Raw genomic sequence first — 19,830 nt, forward strand, 5'->3', positions numbered from 1 at the left:
TCTCTCTTCTACCTTTTGTATTCTGTTGGTGATACTTGGGTCTGTGGTTCCTGTTCACTTACCTAGATTTTCTATTTCCTGAATCCCTCCGTTTGTGTTTTTGTTATTGCATCTATTTCCACGTTCAGGTCTTGAACAGTTAGTTTCCTCCAACTGTTTGTTTTTTCTTGACTTCTTGTCTTTCTTTGAGTAATTTATTCCTTTTCTCCAATTGTTGGTTTGTGTTTTCCTGAATCTCTTTATAGGATTTATTCAATTACTTTTTCAGGACCTCTACCATCTTCATAAAGTTTATGATTTTAAGGTCATTTTCTTGTGCTTCAGCTGCGTTGGAATATCCAGGGGTTGTTGTAGTGGGATAGCTGGGCTCTAGTGGTGACACATTGCCTTGGCTGTTGTTGATTGTGTTCTTATGCTGACATCTAGGCATCTGGGTTTGGAGTGATTATAGTTCTTGATTTCTGAGTTTGTCTTTGTTAGATGGGTGTTTTGTTCCTTGGTTTCTGTTTCCTCTTTGGTCTTCTGGTATTTGTGGCCTGGAGTTCTGGCAGCCAGTTCTGTTCCAGCAGGAAGTCTCTGCCCAAGTTGGGGGCTGGGACCCAGTGAAGAGGAGGGGAGAAGGGATTATTAGAGATAGTGTCAGGAGTGGGGGACATTGAGAGAGTAGAAGAGGCCTGAGGGTGGGCTGCCTAGCTGGAGTTCTGGGGGCCAGTGTGGCCTCTGGTCCAGCAAGGGAGTCTCTGCCTGAGTTCATCTCTGCCTGCTCTTCTGGCTGGAGTGGCCTGTACTTGTTCTTCTGGCTGAAATGGTCTGTTCTTCTGGCTGGTGTGACCTGCACCTGAGCAGCAGTGGTCCACCCGATTGGGGTTGAGGGTGTGGCAGTGTTCCCCCACATTTCTGAGAACACTGACACTTACCTTGCTAGAGCAGAGTAAAAAAGAGAAGCCCCCCCTATGTGAACAGCCACCCAGAAAACACAAGCCCACCCTACCACCATCCACAGCTGTCCTCACAGCCTGTATAACCACCAGACACCCAGGGTCAAATGTGAGTCTACTGATGTCTTCCTTCAGAAGGTCCAGCTGGGAATTCCTGATAGGTCTCCTCAAGCCAAAGATGGCAAGCAACCACTGTGATTAATCTCTAAAAAGCAGTATGAGTGAAAATAAGCAGACTGAGTCCCTGCTATGGGTATAGCTCAGGGACATCAAGAGCAGTGTCCTCACAGAAAAGGCACACACCAAGCTGATGGCTTTGTCAGGGACGGAAGTGGCATGGGGAGGCCCAGAGACTGGATCACGGCAGTCCCAAGAACTGCTGCCAGAGAAACCCAATTCACCTGCTCCATACCCCACACCAAAGAGAGAGTGGGGAGGCTGAGATGTGCCTTAGGAAGCCTGCCTGCCCACTAAGAGGAGGAGACAGCTGGTCCTCACACACTGCATCTCCTCACCCTGCACAGCTGTGGAGCTCACATTAGCATTTGCTCCTTTACAGCCAGGGAGAGCCAAGGAGCAGGAGACTGTAGGAAACCTCAGGGAGAGGGCTCACAGCGGGGTGGCGGCTTCTGTTCACAGGGACCATGGGCACAGCCTGCAGTTGGGATGCACATGGGCCTCCTTCCAGAAACCTCACGGTAGAAAATACAGGAAACACCCAATGACAAAGGAGAGTGCTCATGTGCAAACAGAGTGGTCCAGGGGTGAAGACCCAGGAGACATGGCATATTTAGGATTCTATATCACCTTGGGCAACTATTTTGTTTCTAAGAAGTGGCATCCTGAGGGCCTGTAACTTCTCTGGGTGGCAGTCACGCCCCATTTTGCCACCACTGCTATGGGCTCCACGGCTTGTTGCACGTTCATATTTGAAGGAAATGCTAATTTTCACCCAGACTGATGAGGGGAAAAGGTGTAATTTTTACTCTATCCAAGTTTAGATCCCTGAATGCGACACAGAAATAGAGAAAACCTCTTCTCTGCCCCTCTCCTCCTTCTTGCTTTCTGCAGTAGGAATAAGACAGCTAGAGCTTGTTAAACAAAGAAAACAACTAGGTTGATCTACAAGTCAGGAAAAGGAAGAGCCTTGGCCTCTGATGACCACAGAACCCTGTACCAACCACGGAGCCCTGCACCAACCACGGAACCCTGCGCCAACCACGGAGCCCTGCGCCAACCACGGAGCCCTGCGCCAACCACGGAGCCCTGCACTAACACCCTCTGCCAACCTAGTCAGGGCCATCAGTCTCACCCCCACCCGCTGACTCAGTCATGGAGCATCTACCTTGTTAAACAGTTGTTGATTTGTGTGTGTGTCTGTAATATAAAACCATTCACACCCACCCTTCACTACTGTGTCTTTAAGGCATTTTCCAGGAGGTGGGGCTGGAAATAGTTTTACACCACCTGATCTTTAGACTATTCCATCAGCAAAACTGATTTGTCCAGAGTCACAGGAAAACTCAGCTAGAAGAGTTTCTCACAGCTAGCTGCACATAGGAGGCAGCTTGGAAACCATAGGGACAGAAGGTTCCTTCATCTGTTAGCAGACACACCCCATGCACCACAAGCTGGCCTTGGTCCAGGGATCCTACAGTGATACCATAATCAAGTCCACAGCAGGCACACACTCACCACCTTCACAACCCTAGCAAAGTCCACACCTGTACAGACATAAGCCCCAGCACACATGCCCCAGCCTCAGAAGTACTTACGAACTGTCATGGACTCAGGCATTGAGGCCGATGGTAACAGGCTACTCAGGGGACTTCCGCGGCCTGGAGAACTGGCTTCCATACTGGGAGGAAGCAGACAGAAGGAAGTTATACTCGGCCTAGAACACAGCCTCAGTGCTCACAACACTGGCAAGTGAAAGGTTTCCCTGGGAATCTCCTGGACAAACAGAAAGCAGCTGCTTCCCCATTACTGCAGATGTGTCTGAAGTTTACTGGAAACTCCAAACCGACACAAAGAACCCTCCTGCAAGCTATCCGTGAGGGAAACTCAGAGTCACTCAATGTGCTTGTTTGTGGCTGAAGTCAGACAAGCTATCACTGCCTTCCTGCTCCAACTGTGTAATTGTGAACACACGTCCAGGATCTATTCTTTCCACACTCTTGTCATTAGCATTGTTGCTTTTCCTAGTTAAAATGGTCCCTGGATGCATGTCGCTGTCCCGAGTGCAAGACACCTGAATGCTATATATATAAGCTTCCCTCAGACAAACGTGTAACATCACTGTCCGATGTCAACTAGTCAACAGTATGTTTGTTTATGATGGAGTCTCACATATCCCAGTCTGGAACTTACTATGTAGCCAAAGATGACTTTGAACTTCTGGTCCTTCTGCCTTCGCCTCCCAAGCACCATACCCAGTTTTATGTGGTGCTGGGAATCAAACCCTGGGCTTTTTGAATACTAGGCAAGCACTCTCCTACAACTGAGCTATGTCTCTTAGTAGGTTCTACACAAAGTGCCTTTAAATGAGGATAGACATAGACCCAGATTATGTATGGGTCAATGGTTACAGAAACTTCATGACAATAGGCTCCCAGCAACCTGCCCAGCATCCCCCTGTAAGCAGGCCTGGTGCTCGAAGAAGCGTACAGATAATAATGACTGCAGAGAACTGGACTGGTTGCATATTTACAATCAGTCTCTAATGTGGACAATAGCACTGGCTTATCTGTGAACAGAAGGAAGAAGTCACCGACTGGGACTCGTGTCCCTCAATCAATTGCTGCATTTGGCAAATGTTCAAAAATACAACAAAAAAAGGAGTCAGGGTCCTGGAAGGAGCAGTGACGCCATCCTCTATGAGACCAGGCTCAGCGGGGTCAGCCCGCTCATAGTGTCACTTTCAGAATCCTGTCTGTTGTGAGACACCAAGCAAGGTATGTGGCAGCCGGGACCCCTCACCTTGAAGCTAGGTTGGGCATACAGATGGATAACTTCAAGACACCAAATTACAATCATGAGGAGATGGGGAGAAATAACAGCAACAGCTGACGGTAATAGGAGACCTCGGTGGCAAGGCTCCCTCTGTACGCAACAGTGACACTGGGCAACTTAGTTTTCCATCTAGATTGTTGTTTGGTTGGTTTTTTGTTTTGTTTAGTTTGCTGTTGTTGTTGTTGTTGTTGTTGTTGTTGTTGTTGTTGTTGTTAACGTGAAAGAGAAAAGCATTCTTCACCTACAAGCTGCCGGGTGGTAGACCGAATACTCGGCAACTGTTACATCTTTCGCCATAACCTAAACATCACAAAACACAGGGCTGATAAACATCAGCTGCTAACAGACTTAACTAGGAAGGCTGGGGAGGGGCACTCAGCCTGGCCGCAGAGGCGTGGGATGACAAGGGGTCATGTGCAAATGAGGCTTGATGGTTGCTGCCCCTCCTGGGGATGGAACCCTGAGCTTTTTGTACACTGTGCAAGCACTCCATCACTGAACTGCCACCCAGCTCTGACACTGTATCACAAGACCGTCTATCTGGGTGAATCGTCATCTATAACCCATATGAGCACAAACATGAGGTCAGGCCTTGGCCTCCAATCCTGTCTTTAAATGAGAATAAAATGCAAAGACAAACAGCATGTCACGATCCTGACACTGACCTGTACCGAAGGCCAGACTCTGGAAGTATGTGGTCCTCGGGTCCTGTCCCATTCTCCAGACTTCCCACAGGGGCATCTGTGCAGAAAACACACAGAGAGGGTAAAGCTTCACTTTCAACTGATCGTGTGCTCAGCTGTTCCATCAGCTGATTTTAAACTCTTTCCACTCACACACTGGAGTTATCTGCTGCCTCGTTCATTTGCTCAGGCACCATTAAGACTTGGCACTGGTAGCTACATGTGACTTTTTTTTTTTAACTTTGAAGCAAGAGAAGTTACCAGGTTTTTGATTAAACAAATTGCTCCTGCTTACAGTGGGCACTAGAGGGCAGCAGGGTCTCACCACTGCTAAAGTCTGCAGCTTTCTACAAAAGCAGCCAGCAAACATTTGGTAATAAAGGCATTCCCAAAAAGTGAGTCCACAAATCTCTAAAGCAAACAGGCAAAGGTCATTAATGACTGTCGCAGATGCATTAGCTGCCACTCAGGCCTCCTTCCGGGGAAAAAGTGCAGCTCTGCAAGCCTGGGGCTGCACGGCAGCACTCAAGGGAACCGTGAGCCAGGCACAGGAGTGACAGAGGTAGACTTAAGGGAAGCGAGCCTGGAGAAGGCAAACCCTCTCCACCTTGGACTGCACACCCACTCAACTCCAGCTGTTTCCATTAACCCAAGAGCGCCGCAAGCCTGGGTCCACCCCAGGACTGCAAGGCATCAGTAGTCAAGGGAGTACCTGCCACCTTGCTACCCAGGGGTGTGGTTAAAGGGTACAGACCCTGCTGGCTACAGGACAGAGTCCCTGCTCCTCAACTTCAATTCAGCAAGGCACAGCCTCTCTGTGCCTCGCTTCCCCTTTTGGTCTTCTTTGTTTGGAGACAGGATCTCCTTACGCAACCAAGGCTGGCTTCTAACTCAAGCTTTTCCTGCCTCAGCCTTCCAACTGCTGAATTACCAGCATGTGCACTTTAACAATTATGCAACATAATTAAATTTTACATTGTTTACATAATTAAATTTTAAGATAGGATTTCACTCTATAGCCTGAGCTGGTCTGGAACTCATTATGTAGCCCAAGTTGGCCTCAAACTTGTAACAATCCTCCTGCCTCTACCTCGTGAGTCCTGGGATCACATACGTGAGCCATAGACCCTACAAAGTCTAGTCTATACTCTTACCTCTCAAGATGACAGCACTCAAACTCTCTCCTTTGGCTGAGACCTCAGTCCTGAATTCTGGTTCCACATTTCTGGTTACTGAAAAGTTCTACTGAGACCTTCTGGGGCCCAGCAGCCACATGGACTTTCAAAAGCCCTGGCCCTATACCCCACTTCTGAGTGGGCAGACAGCTTAGGGACACCCACCTTCCAGCCACCACAGAGTCAGGTGGCTCTGCTATGGTTAAGTGTCCTGCAAAGGCTTGAGGCTTAATCCCCAGTCTACAGTGCCTCTGAAATGCAGTGGGACTTTAAGAGGCAGGACCTGGTTCACTGGAGGATCAGATGCCCAGGCCCTTCCTAGCTCTCTGCTTTTCCTGTCAGCATGAGGTGAGCAGCTTCCTCCATTTTCATTTCCAACCATGTTGCTCTGTTTCATGTTATCCCAAGATAACAGAGCAAACTGAACATGGAATGAAATCTCTGAGTTTGTGAAACAAAATAAACCTTTCTTCCCTAGAAGTTGATTGTCCCGAGTATTTTGTTACAGTAACAGGAAGCTGACCAACACAATATCCTGACTCTCCAGTGCTACCTAAACTATTCCTCACTCTGCTCATGTGCAATGGCACATTTCTGGTTGGAAGGCTCAGTGTCTTCTAAGGCCCCTTCAGAGGGAGGCTACCTCAGCTCAGTCATCCTTACTGCTGAAATTCAGCCATGACTGACAGAGTCCACACATGAAGCAAAGGCAAGGCTCCAACACACTGACGTGGCCTAACTGACCCCACATCAGCCCCTCTGTGTGGCTGACACACATACCTACATACAGCTGGCACTGTGGTGGGCCGGATGCACTGGCATATTGTGGAGTATTATTTTAAGATGTGCTACATTCATTTATGCTGTGGAACATTTGTTTTAATGATACAAAAATGTGTTGCATTCTTTACGCTGCATTTGTTTAACTCTGTGTAGCTGTGTTACTGTGCCTGTCTAAAACACCTAATGATCTAACAGAGCTGAACGGCCAGTAGGGAGGCAGGAGAAAGGGTAAGCAGGGCTGGCAGGCAGAGAGAATAAAAGGGAAGGAGAAATATGGGGGAGGAAGAGAGATCAAAGAGGAAGAGAACAAGGAGAGGAGGATGCTAAAGGCCAGCCACAACAGCCACCCAGCCAGACAAAGAGTAAGAAGTAAAGAATACAGAAATAGAAAGAGATAAAAGCCCAGAGGGAAAAGGCAGGCAGGATAATTTAAGTTTAAGAAGTAATAGACAAACTAGGGAGATGGAAACATTCAGAGGACACATTCTATACATTTCACCTTCACACACATAATTAAAAGACAGCCCTGAGCCCTGGCTGCTAGCACAAGCTGGAACCTCAGCTACTTGAGAGGCTTGTGTGTTGTAGAATATTATTTTAAGGTTTGTTACTTTTGTTTATGTTGCATTTGTTTAACTCTGTGAAGCTGTGTTACTGTGCCTGTCTAAAGCATCTGATGGTCTAATAAAAAGCTTAATGGCCAATAGCAAGGCAGGAGAAAGGATAGGCAGGGCTGGCAGGAAGAGAGAATAAATAGGAGAAATCTGGGAGAGAAAAAGAAGTAGCCAGAGATGGAGGAGGACATCAGGGGCCAGCCTCTCAGCTACACAGTTAGTCACGCAGTAAGAGTAAAAGTAAGATTTTAGAAGAAAGGAAAAAGCCCAGAGGCAAAAGGTAGATGGGATAATTTAAAGTTAAGAAAAGCTGGCTAGCAACAAGCCTAGCTAAAGCCAAGCATTTATAATTAAGAATAAGCCTCTGTGTGTCATTTATTTGGGAGCTGGGTGGCATTTATTTGGGAGCTGGGTGGCAGGCCCCTCAAAAAGCAAAAACAAACAATAACACTTGTGCAGGACAATAGCTAGTGAAAGCCAATGTGAGTGGCCTTAGTGAAACACTGTCTAAAATTTAAAAAAACACTGGGTTGTCAGATGGCTTAGTAGATAAGGCATGTGCTGCCAGGCCTATGCCCCGAGTGTGACCTCCAGAATCCATGTGGTGGAAAGAGAGAATCAACTGTCCTCTGATCTCCACGCACACACAGTGGCACATCTCCACAGACTCTCACACTTACAATAAATAAACAAGTAAATGTAATTTTAAAAAGATTTTAATATGGGGCTAAAGAGGTGGCTCAGTAGTTAAGAGCCTTTGTTGCTCTTCCAGAGGGCCTAAATTCAGTTCACAACACCAACATAACTTATATACATTCATGTGCACATAGCCACATATAGACACACACATATACATACAAAACTGCAAAGAATCTTAAAAGCTACTGATGTAATCCCAGCATTCAGGAGGCAAAGGCAAGGACATCTCTAAGCGTCTGAAGCTAGCCTGTCTACATGGTGAGCTCTAGGCCAACTAGATCTACATAGTGAAACTCTGTCTTAAGAAAAAAATTTAAGCCAGGTGGTGGTGGCGGCAGCGCACAACTTTAATCCCAGCACTCGGGAGGCAGAGCCAGGCGTTCCAGGAAAGGCGCAAAGCTACACAAAGAAACCCTGTCTCAAAAAACCAATCAATCAATCAATAAATAAATAAAATTTAATTAAGGAATAAATCTATAAAAAAAATGCCAGGTGGCGGTGGCACACGCCTCTAATCTCAGCACTCGGAAGGCAGAGGCAAGAGGTTATCTATAAATTTGAGATCAGCATGGTCTACAGAATGAGTTCCAGAACAGCCAGGACAACACAGAGAAACCTTATCTCAAAAAAAAAAAAAAAAAAAAAAAAAAAAGGCTAAAGCTATAGCTCAATGGTAGGGCACGTTCTAGTATTCGTAAAGCCTTGGGTTCAATCCTCAGTACTGCCACCAATGAAGACATCCTCTGTCCCCTCCCTAAACAGAGAACCTCAGGTAGGATTTCCTTGAAGGTCTCCCATGACCTAGTACCATATACTTAGCAGAGAAGCTAAATGCTGAACAAAGAATACCATGAACTCCAAATGACATATGACCCTTGTAAGTGGGCTGGGGCTACACAATGTGGTCAACTACCACAGCATCTTGACTGCCAAGAGCAAGCTGCTTTCCCAGAGGGCTCTGGAGTCCACCATATCAGACCACAGCAGTGTGTGACAGTCACTCCTTGTACTGGTTCGAATGAGACATGTCACCCACAGGTGCAGACATTAACACTTGGTCCTCGGTGGTGATGCTATTTGAAGAGGTTATGAGGAGGTGCAGCCATGCTGAGGAAGTACATCACTGGGGGCGGGCTTTGAGAATGAAAAACCTTAACCATTACCAGTTCATTCTCTCTGCTCTTTGCTCATGGTGGATGATGGGAGTTCTCAGCTTCCTTCTCTGGTTGCTGCCATGCCTCCCACCATGATGGGCTCGTATCCCTCTGGGACCAGAAGCCAAAACAAACTCTTTCCTGCATAAGGTGCTTTTCATGGTGTTTTTCATAGCAACAGAAAACTAGCTAATACACTCCTGAACTTAACAAGCAACTCCAAAAGTTAAAAGTGAGGATAAGAATCTACAGGATGTTGGACCCAGTGGGAATGCAGGGTTAGAAGGCCACTGGCTACAGGTAAGCTGAGAAATGCCCTCAGATTAGCTGCACATCTCTAAACCCACACCAACTAGGTGATGCCATGTGGACACAGCAGACAGAAAGAGGAGCGAAGGTGTAGGCCCTTCACAGGGTTCAGGTGCCAGCTCCCATCTCCCAAGGCGCGAAATAATGGTCACTAGTTATGGTTAACTTTGATATGGCCAAGTTTAGCAACAGACTGTTGGAGGCAGGCATAAGAACCCCTTAGGGTCTTGCCAACCAGTTCACCCTGAGGCACTCAGCCCGAGTATCTGTAAACACTCCAGTTCTACAGGAGACCCCTAAGCCACATCTTACCTGAGTGTCTACAAGCTGTCCCTGCCCTGAGCCCCAGATCTTCTGGCTTCCATTCCTATCTGTACAGGTAACTCAAAAACCCCATCTGGTCCTTGGAGCAAAAGCTCTTACTGGATAGAGAAGACAGGAAGCACCCACCTGCTGCACCATAGGAGCCCACTCCACTGACAGGGAAGAGGACGTCAGTGTCGGCATCAGCATCTCCGTGGAGCACCTGCAGCGGGGCCCATCCAGGTACCGGGGGGAGGCAGGTGCTCGCATCCAGCGGCCTATGGAGAAAGAAAGCAGCTGCATGACAGGGCCTCGGGACTTATCACAGCATCTCCTGGGCCTCCTCAAGTTCCCAGGCCTAGATGAGGCTAAAACAGAATTAAGCCATGGGCTGGGAGTCAGGACCACAGAGCCCAGGTTAGACCCCTCATGTGCTCTTTTACCAGAGCTTGCTGTGCTTGGCACAGGGGCAAAGACCCAGCAAACGGCTGTGATGCTCTCGTGGAACTTATAGTCTGGAAGAGGCCCCAGACATCAATCACAACATCCTGCAAGAAGGCAAAGGCTCAGCTCAGAAGTGGAGCAGGACGGCTGAGGAGGAAGACCCTTTGGGGGCCTGTAGCCAACCGTGGAGGTGCACACCCTGCACTGGAGGCCAAGGCAGCTCTGCCGAGTTTGGGTGTAGCTCAACATACTACCAACTTGGATTCTTGCTTTGATTTGATTTGGTTGTGGATGGAAGGTGTAGATTTTTGGTTTTTTACTTCTTTGTTTGAGACAGGGTCTCGTCTATCCCAGCTGGCTTAGAACTCTGTGCACAGCTAAAATGACCTTGACCTTCTTCACACAATCACTACTGTACATTAACTTAGAATAGAAAGAGGCTCAATGGATCAAAAATCACACCTACTACATCAAGTAAGGAAAAGGGAGAAGAAGAAAAGTCTAATTATGTAATTTAAATTTTTAAGATTTATGTGTATGAGTGTGTTTCCTGTGTATGTCTATGTACCACATGCATTCAGTATCCACAGAGGCTAAAAGGCATCAAATCCCCTGGAACTGGAGTTACAGATGGTTGCTGTTAGGTCCAAAGTGGGTCCCCTAAAATGACAGTCTGGGCTCAGCTCAGGCTGGCCTCTGACCAGGTAAACAGAAAGATCCTACACAGCATTCCTCAGACTCTAGTGAAGCAGGTTTCTGTTTGCAGGAAGAATCACCACTCCCCTTCTCTGTCCCTACAGGCAATGGGGCAACGAGTTCCCTCCTAGCACGTGTCCTGGCTCGCAGACTCCCTATCCTAACTTCCAAGCTCCCTCCTAACCTTTCTCTTTAAAGACTGGTGGAGCTTTCCCAGCCTTTTGCTAGTCTCTATGCCCCAGAGAGATCGCCATGACAATTTTGAATTTCTCCAATCTTTCTTTCTACCCATGAAGTAGTCCAGTTCAGTGGCTTTACTGTGCCCACATAGCTGTGAAGTTGGTCCTCCGGAAGAGCAGCCAATGCTCCTAACCAATAAGCCATCTTCTCCCCAGTCCCAAATCATGTAACTTAGCAGGCCTGGTAGGAAGCTGCCCAGCCTGAGCCACATAACAAGGCCTTGTTTCACAGCCCCATGGTTCCATGGTGCAGTGTTTGTATGTACAAAGCTCGAGGTTTAATCTGCAGTACCACAAGAGAGAGAAAGACCCTGACCACAAGTATGGTGGCTCACACCTGTAATCCAGAGCTTGTGAGGCAGAGGCAAGAGGGCAGGAATGAATTCAAGGCCAACCTGGGCTACACGATGAGACTCTGTCTCAAAATAGTGTCACCTGTCCAAGGTCACTGGTGATTCACAACAGCACCAAGACTGAGGTCTTCCAAATCAAACCACAATGGTGTCCAGCCTCCTGCCTGCATGAGCCTCCACATGCAGCTTTTCTTTATTTTAGGGAATAGGATGGGACATTTTCTCTGCAAACATTTTATACTGTGTGGCACACTCTTCTAGGTGGATTGTTTCTTTACAAGCATTTAAAATCTAATAACCAAATCTAGCTGGGGGGAGCATTGCGTAAGAAACCCAGGGAACAGTCCTAACAGAATCTTACCATGAATTGTTTCCTTCCATGGCTAGCACAGGGTCATTGTCACTGACCCCCAAGTGTTAGGTAAACATGGTTGCCCCTCTAGGCTATTAGAACCACCCTCTTGGGGCTCTGGTGCAACAGGTGGTTGTCAGGTTACTCCCAAAAAGGGCACGCCAACTTACTTGTCCAAAACTGAGTCTGGGCCCAGCCTAACCTGGACTATAGGAGAACTTCTGGTGGCTAGACAAAAAAGCAGCATTCCTCAGGACTTGTGAAGGCCATTCTACCAAAAGGAGGCACTTCTCTTACCTCCAAAAAAGGGACCTACGGTTCTCCAGCTAACATATGCCTCCAGTGCCTATCAGCACTTCAAAGTCCATGCCAGCACCCTAGTTGCCTCCTCCCCTCAGCTCCTCCTCCTCCTTATAACCTGGCCATTCTGACCCCTGCTCCTGCCTCTCTCCCTCTGCTCTCTATTCTCTATCCCTTGCTATTCTCCCATCTCTCATAGATAGCTCTGGCCTTCTCCAGGCTACTTTCTCCCTCTGCTCCGACTTTTCCAGAAGCCTCCGACTGTCCTCTCTCTCAGGTCTACAATACCAACCTTTCTCTTAACCATACCATGGAGTGCTCATGTCATCATGTATACAACAGTGACCAAGGGAAGTGGCATGCTGGCAGTCAGGACACATTCTTAGAGAAAGCAGCAGTACTGGCCAGTCTGTGAGAGATATAGTTATGTTTTAAGTTTAAACTACTGTGCTTAAGAGATCTATAAAACAAAAATGCCTCTGACCTGTGAGCCCCACTCGCCCGAGGACAAGTAACTTCCTGGAATGCTGGGGGTTATTGTTCATGTAAGATAACAAGCCACGAGTTTTTTACTTCCATAACCAAGGTTGGTTGCGCCAACTGCACAGGATGTGCTTGATCACACCTAGGCAGGAGGTACATAGGCAGGAAGTACATCAGGATGTACGCTTGCCACCAATTGGATGAAGGCAGGAAGCACATGGCCTTGTGGGTTTTGCCTTTGTAAGGACTAGACTAATATAATTCATAGCCATTCTCTGGGAATCCCAGGTATGGACATGGCCAGTGTCCATCACCCAGGCCAGTATTTAATAAAGCTTGCTTCAAATTCGGCTCAAAAATTGTGGTAGTGGTCTTATTCTTACCTGGTGGGATTAACAAATCCTGTCTCCAACTGTTCCACTACCTCTCTGGGCATGTGGAATTTTCTGCTTGTTTCAAAGACAATTCTTGCCATTTCCCAGCAACCTGTGTGAGTTAAAGTGAAACCAGACCCACAAAGGGTATGGTTTCAACCCCAAAGGTCCACTGTCTCAGCTGACTACTGAAGCAACAGGCCGCAAAACATGGCATCAAGATTGGCTTAAAATGGCCAGTGAGATGGCTCAGCAGGTAAAGGTGCAGCTGTCAGGCCTGATGACCTGAGTTTGATCCCCAGGACCCATCTGATGAAAGGAGAGAACTGACTGTACAAATTAGTTTCACTCACTCGCACGCACGCACGCACGCACGCACAAATGTAAAAACATTTAAGATTGACTTTAAAATAACAGAAAATATTGCTTATCATTAAAACAAAATATTTGTTTCAAAACCTAGACAATGTTAAAAATAAAGTGGAAGAAAACACCTCTGGCCACATGATCCCAAACACAACTGGGTAAGAGGGTGCCTAGGCAGCCAAAGGGGAACTAGGCATCAAAGAAACGGTTAAATCACCAGCAGACAGAGAATGCCCACATCCTAAAAACACACAAGCATCAGACCCACTGTGCTGCCCACGACTCCTCTTGTTCACACAGTTGTAATGAAAGTACATGTAAACCTTTTTATGTCTTTCCCACTCAGCTTGCACTTATAAGTTCATCTTCACGCCGTCAGATACTCATTCATCACTCTGTGTTCATTAAAGCGGGCATAGTGACACACTCCTTCAATCCCAGCACTGGAAGGCAAAAAAGCAGGAAGATCTCTGGGAATTTAAGGCCAGGACACCGGTGCTGGGCTACATAAAACCCTGAGTCCAATCACTAGGACTGCAAAAACAAATGAAAATTGACCAAGAGCCTATCTCCACCACAAAAATTAATTAATTAATTAATTAATTAATTAATTAAAACCCATTCTAACAACAAAAGTGTTAGGAGTCTACACTCTTGAGCCCATGAGGACAAACACCCCCCACTCCATCCCACCCCCAGCCACCCACCCCCAGACCCCCCCCTGCCCCCACACACACACACCCACTCCCATCCCCACAGGTTAATGCCTGGTGCACATTCAGGTCAGACCAGGTGTTCTGGTCTCTGAACAAGTGCTTTGGAATCTTGCTGCTCAGCTCTTCTGGAATTGAGACAATGTCCTCGGGACAGATTCTGTACCCAGGTCCAGTTATTTTGTTGACCATCTTCTGCCCCGGGCATCAGCAGCCCTCATACACAGCCTTCCTGCTTGACTGTGCAGGTGCATGTTTGGGCCTGGAATGGGGGGGGGGGGTCCATGGAGCCAGCCTGGCCCTTGCAGGCACTAGGTGGACAAGCTGGGGCTCACTGCTCATCCTGCTCTTGCTGTAGACTACTAGGAGATATGAAGAGCAGGGTGCTTAGTCACTAGATGGGCTTGGGTTCACACTGTAACTCTCTGAGGCCCTAAGGCCCCTCCAAACTCACTTCCTTACTGGTATCAGAGCACATACAAGATGATTGAAAAAACTCTTTTCCATAATAAAGCAATTGCCTATTCTGAAGAAAAACAAAAAGCAAAGCCAATGTTTGTGACAGATACTGGGTAAAGAGGGATCAGGCACCAAAGAACTGGTTAAATCACCAGCAAACAGAAAGCCTAAATTTGGGCCACCACCTCATCCTAAAAACAAGCAAGCATCAGATTCTGCCAGAAGCAGTGGCAAGCGTCCCTGAGCCCCTGGCCTGGCCACACTCCCCCACATGACTGCCATGTGCAGACTCTAGACCTCTCCTGTGACTACAAGCTTAAATCAAAAGTCAAGTATTACTCAATAAGGCGCTCATCACTGCTCAGCTCCTCCCCAGTTAGCTCTGTAGACTCTTCAATCAAGATGCCCCTGGACACCAGCGAGAGTCTGTCCATGGTCCATGGAGGCCCAGTCTCCCAAGGTCACCCAGCACTGCTCTATGCCTTTTACACATCACAATGCCAGCAGCTGCCCTGGCTTACAAGCTGGCCTCCCCTCCAAGCTGCACTCCATGGCACCAGAGGTAGGAAGAAAAATGACTGGGTCTAAGGCACTGAGTCACATGCACCCACCTACAGAGCCACAGAACGCGGTGGCATCCCCAAGCCCTCACAGAACTAAAGGCAGTTTTGATGGCTAATTGCATGAGCCGATTTGGCTGGGCAACTCTGTCAGATATTTGGTCAAACATTATGCTAGAAGTTGCTGTGAGGGTTTTTTTTACAGGTTAACATTTACATCAGTGGATTTTTAGTTAAACAGATTATCCTGTTGGACTACATGGGCCTCAGCCAAACAGCAGATGCTGCAACACAGAAACACCCAATCTCAACAGAAAACAAAAAGGAACTCTGCAGCAAACTGCCTCTGGACTTGAGCTGCGACTCTTCTGCTACCAATCCACCTGCAGACTTAAACTAACCGCATCCCCACCATCCCCTGTGCCAACTGTCCAAATCAGGAGAAAGGAAAAAGAGGGGGGACAAGCATGGTGATGCATATCAGAATCTCAGCACTTGAGAAGCAGAGACTCAGGCCAGCCTTAGCTTCAGGCCAGCCTGGGCTACATGACACCCTCTCTCAAAATAAATAAATAAACAAACAAAGAGATGTTGACATACATGCATAAATAAAGGTAAGTAATCAAGGAAAACACACACACACCACCAGTTGTTTCTCAGGTGAACTATGACTAATACAAGAGGTCACAGACTTTGCTCCCAGGCTCAAAACATCCACAGCTTGCCGGGTAGTGGTGACACACTCCTTTAATTCCAGCACTCGGGAAGCAGAGGCAGGCGGATCTTTGTGAGTTTGAGGCCAGCCCGGTCTCCAGAGCAAGTTCCAGGAAAGGCTCCAAAGCTACACAAAGAAACCCTGTCTCAAAAAACAAAACAAAAAAAAAAAAGAGTATCCACAGTTTGTGGACATGAATGATGCTGTTTAGAAATGACTCTAACAAATAGTTTGGGAGTGGAAAATAGCCTTATATACAAGGCATTCCAGAGGACAAGGCAGGATGATGTGTCAAAGGCCAACCTGGGCTACATCCAGAGATGCTACCCCCAAAATAACAACAAAGGTGAACAACCTAAATACTCAACAGTGGCAGAACCATTTAGCAAGTGAGAGTTTGGCAGAGAAACAGAACCAGTGAGAGGTCTGAGTAGGTACACTTAGACTCTGAGGTGGTGCTGCTTTGTGAGTCTGGGAAAGCTGGGAAGTCCTACACTCTTCGTCCTGGAGCTGATGCCCAGGAAAGTCAGTGGCGTGCTTCTGAGAACCAGGAGAGCAGGTGTGAGCCCTGTCCATGGGCAGGGAAAGACTGACAGCCCAGCTCCAGCTCTCAGGCATGAAGGAAGCTCCCCACTTGCTTCCTCAGGCTCCTCTGCTCCTGTCAGGTTCTGGCTGACACTACCCATGCTTGAGAGGAAACCCTGTCATTAAGTCAGTCCGTCCAAACACTGATCTTAGCCCGAGTACTCTCCCAGATTCCAGAAACAAGGATTTAACCTGGGCATCTCATGGGCCAGGAAAGGTGACATCACATAAAACAACTGGATTATGTATTTACATGGAAAATATTAAGCTCTGGGGAGCAGCGTATGTGACCCCAACTCCCTGCATGGCCAACCTCTTTGCCAAATCTCAACTCTGTGGGATTTTCTTTCATCTGTACATTGTAGCATGGGGAACATCACAGATGACCACATGGTGGGATGGTCAATGCACATACGTGAATGAGAGCAAAACCTTTTAAATTTTTAGATTTTTTTATTTTATATATATAGATGTTTTGCCTGCATGTGTGTATGTGCATCCCATGCATGGTTGTTATGATATATTATTATTGGGGTGGAGGCGGGAGGGACCCCAAGGGTATCCCACACGTGCAGGGAAACATGCTGGGCAGATGCAGTGATACACAACCCAGACACTGTATCCACATGGAGAGTTTATTATAATAGAGAGATAGAGAGGCAGAGAGACAGAAAAAGGGAGGGAGGGAGGGAGGGATGGGAGGAGGGAGGGAAGGAGGGAGAGGTCGAGGGGCACACACCTTGTGGGAGTGATGTGGAAAAGAGAAAAGAGAGAGAAAGGGGCGGAGTTTTCCTTAAAAAGAGACTTTTACATCAGGACACAGGGTGGTCCCAAGGGGCAGGGTCAGAATATTAAGAATGGTGCCTGGTACCTACAGAGGCCAGAGGAGGGTATCAGATTCCCTGGGACTAGTCTTACAGATAGCTGTGACTCACTGTGTTGGGGCTGGGAATCCAGCTTGGGTCCTCTGCAAGAGCAACAAGTATGATTTTCTGCTGAGTACTCACCCAGCCCCAAAATTTTCTAAACAGGCATACTCTCCAGAGAAACAAAAGAGAAGTTGACATTACACAAACATGAACATCAGAGGCCAGCACTGGAGGCATCCTGTGGATATTAAGAGCACTACGGCATCTCAGCCCCACAGAAAGACACTCCACACGTGTTCACGCCACTCTATCAGGGGAAAGTCAGCCATGATCAGTCCCATCAGTACTCTAGGGCTTAAAAGACCAAGTCTCAAGTGCCTGTGTGACTGTAAAAGCAGGAGTCAACAGAACTGTGAAGAGCAGCAGCAGCAGGTGGACATCACTCAGCGTGTGTGTCAAAGGCCTCAGGCATCATGTGGCTAGGCTCTGCAGCACCCTACAAGTGGATGCTACCACTGGCTCAGGTCTCAGATGTGACCAGAGACTGGGAGGGAAAAGAACTTGTTCCAAGAAAAGAAAAGATACGCAGTGAGTATCCGAGAGTCCAGGTTGCTTTGCAGGCAAGGTCTACACTCGCCACTTCCCATGAGGCTGTACCTTAGCCTCCACGGATTTAAATCTACGTCCCACGTAGTTAAGGCAGCAAGTGCAGACAGACTGAGCTCTGGGGAGCAGCCACCTAACCCTGAGCTTGGCCAAGCACTCTGCCAAATCTCAACTCCATGGAATCTTGTTCTTTCATCCTGCGAACCCAAAGAGATACTCACTAACCTACAACATCACAACATTGGTCGGGCATGCGGATGGAGCACTGCTCTCAGTGTTCTGCTTTTTGAGATAGTCTCACTTGGTCCAGGTACTGACCTTGAACTCTCTATGTAGCTGAAGATGGCCTCCTGCCTCCATGCCCCACCCACAGGTGTTCTGATGATAGAACCACTCCCAGTTTATGCAGAGCTGGAGCACAAACCCAGGACTCTGTGCATGCCAGTCAAGCATTCTACCAATGGAGTCACGTCATCAGCCCTGTCACAGTTCTTAGGTCCAGTCTTATTGTCACATAGGACAGTTATCTCTTCCCTTAGGCTCTGAAGATCAATGACACTTCTTCAGATCAACTCTACTTTTCTCCTGAGCTTCTTATGCTAGTGGCAAGTTAGAGACAGAGGAAACCCCAGTTCATGAAAGCCATAGCCTTATGTTTAAGCAAAAATTTCAATGTACGCATTTTGATGCTAATTTTGCATTAAGTCCATTTAAATAGACTGCTTCCTTAATTCTCAGCAGGGCAAAGTCATAAAGATCTAAAGAATGAATAATGCAAAGAAATACAAAAACTACACTATTTTTATACATATTGTGTCGATGCATGTTTGTATGTCCACATTCATGTGAGCAACTATGTATAGACACATGCCTTGGTGCACGTGTAGAGGTCAGAGTTCAAGTTCATGTGTCCATCCTGTCCTACCATGTTTGAGGCAGGATCTCTTGTTCTACCCTGTTATGTATGCCAGGCTACCCAACTTAAAGTTTCCACCCCCATCTCCCTTTGGAAGCACAGTAATAACAGGTTCCTGCTCCACTGCACCCAGCTGGGAGGCTGGGGATCAGAATTCAGGTCGTCAGGCCAGCCTCACACAGCAAGGGCTTTACCCACTGGGCCATTTCACCCGCCCAAAACTCACTCCATTCACTCACTTCCTAGAAAATGGCTGACATGACTCCCTCTTCAGGAGCTCAAGTGGAACTTACTTGTCTGGTGACTCAGAGTGGCCCGTGTGCTTCCTTCCTGCTGGGTTCCTGTACACCTCCTCCTCATTTTCATCCACATCATCATCGATACTTTTCACATCAAGCTTCTGGTAGCCCAACTCCCCATTCAAAGATACAGAATCAATTTTCCATGAATTGCTGCTCTGGCTGCCATTGGAATTTGGCCCGAACGGGCTTTCAAAGGTTGACATGATGTTGATGGAAGAGCGGTCAGAGTTCTCCTCCGAGCTTTCTGTGGTCCCAGGCATCTTTTTTAAAGTGTCCCCAGTGCTCTGTTCCTCATCATCATCATCAAAAGAGACAATGTTGGTTACCTTCTTCCTCCTCCTCCTCTCCCTTCTACATCTGGCATCTGGCAAAAGAAGAGCTGTGGCAGCAGACGGAAGGCAGGCCGAGCTGGGCTCCCCGGGCAGCAAAGCTATCATCACACCAGGAACAAACTAAGACTAAATTAGAGTTTGTTGGGGTTTTCTGGTTATATGTTTAATAGTTTTTTTCATACAATATACTCTGAATATGGTTTCCCCCAGGTCCTCCCCACTTCCCCACCCACTCAAATCCACACCCTTTCTTTCTCTCTCTCTCACTAGAAAACAAACAGGTATCTAATAATAAAATAAAAACAAACCAGAATAAAACAAAACAAACAAACAAAAAAGCACAAGAAACATACACAGATGCAGACGCACACATTCACACACACAGAAAACCCATAAAGACACAAAATCAGAAACCATAATATATAAGCAGCAAAAGACTTGTAAGACTTTTTAAAAAAATGCCCAGACAAAGCATTAATTCTTCAAAAATACCACT

General features: G+C 47.3%; 1 protein-coding gene across 8 annotated transcripts in view; it reads right to left on the bottom strand.

Annotated features, from left to right (window-relative positions):
- The window catches only part of Snx29 (sorting nexin 29), a 474,149-nt gene that overhangs the window by 373,947 nt on the left and 80,372 nt on the right, over positions 1 to 19,830 (bottom strand). For 7 of the 8 annotated variants that reach the window (XM_076577840.1, XM_076577839.1, XM_076577841.1 and 4 more), the window contains 4 exons: positions 18,994 to 19,366; positions 9,818 to 9,948; positions 4,616 to 4,691; positions 2,714 to 2,796 (listed from right to left, as the gene is read on the bottom strand). In XM_076577840.1, the coding sequence (XP_076433955.1) occupies positions 2,714 to 2,796; positions 4,616 to 4,691; positions 9,818 to 9,948; positions 18,994 to 19,366 (663 nt within the window). Of the gene's footprint in view, positions 1 to 2,713; positions 2,797 to 4,615; positions 4,692 to 9,817; positions 9,949 to 14,788; positions 16,691 to 18,993; positions 19,367 to 19,830 lie in introns of those variants that run through there. The other variant, XM_076577846.1, reaches the window with a different exon arrangement.

Source organism: Peromyscus maniculatus, chromosome 8, assembly GCF_049852395.1.
Source record: "Peromyscus maniculatus bairdii isolate BWxNUB_F1_BW_parent chromosome 8, HU_Pman_BW_mat_3.1, whole genome shotgun sequence".
In the NCBI taxonomy this organism is placed as follows: Eukaryota; Metazoa; Chordata; class Mammalia; order Rodentia; family Cricetidae; genus Peromyscus; species Peromyscus maniculatus.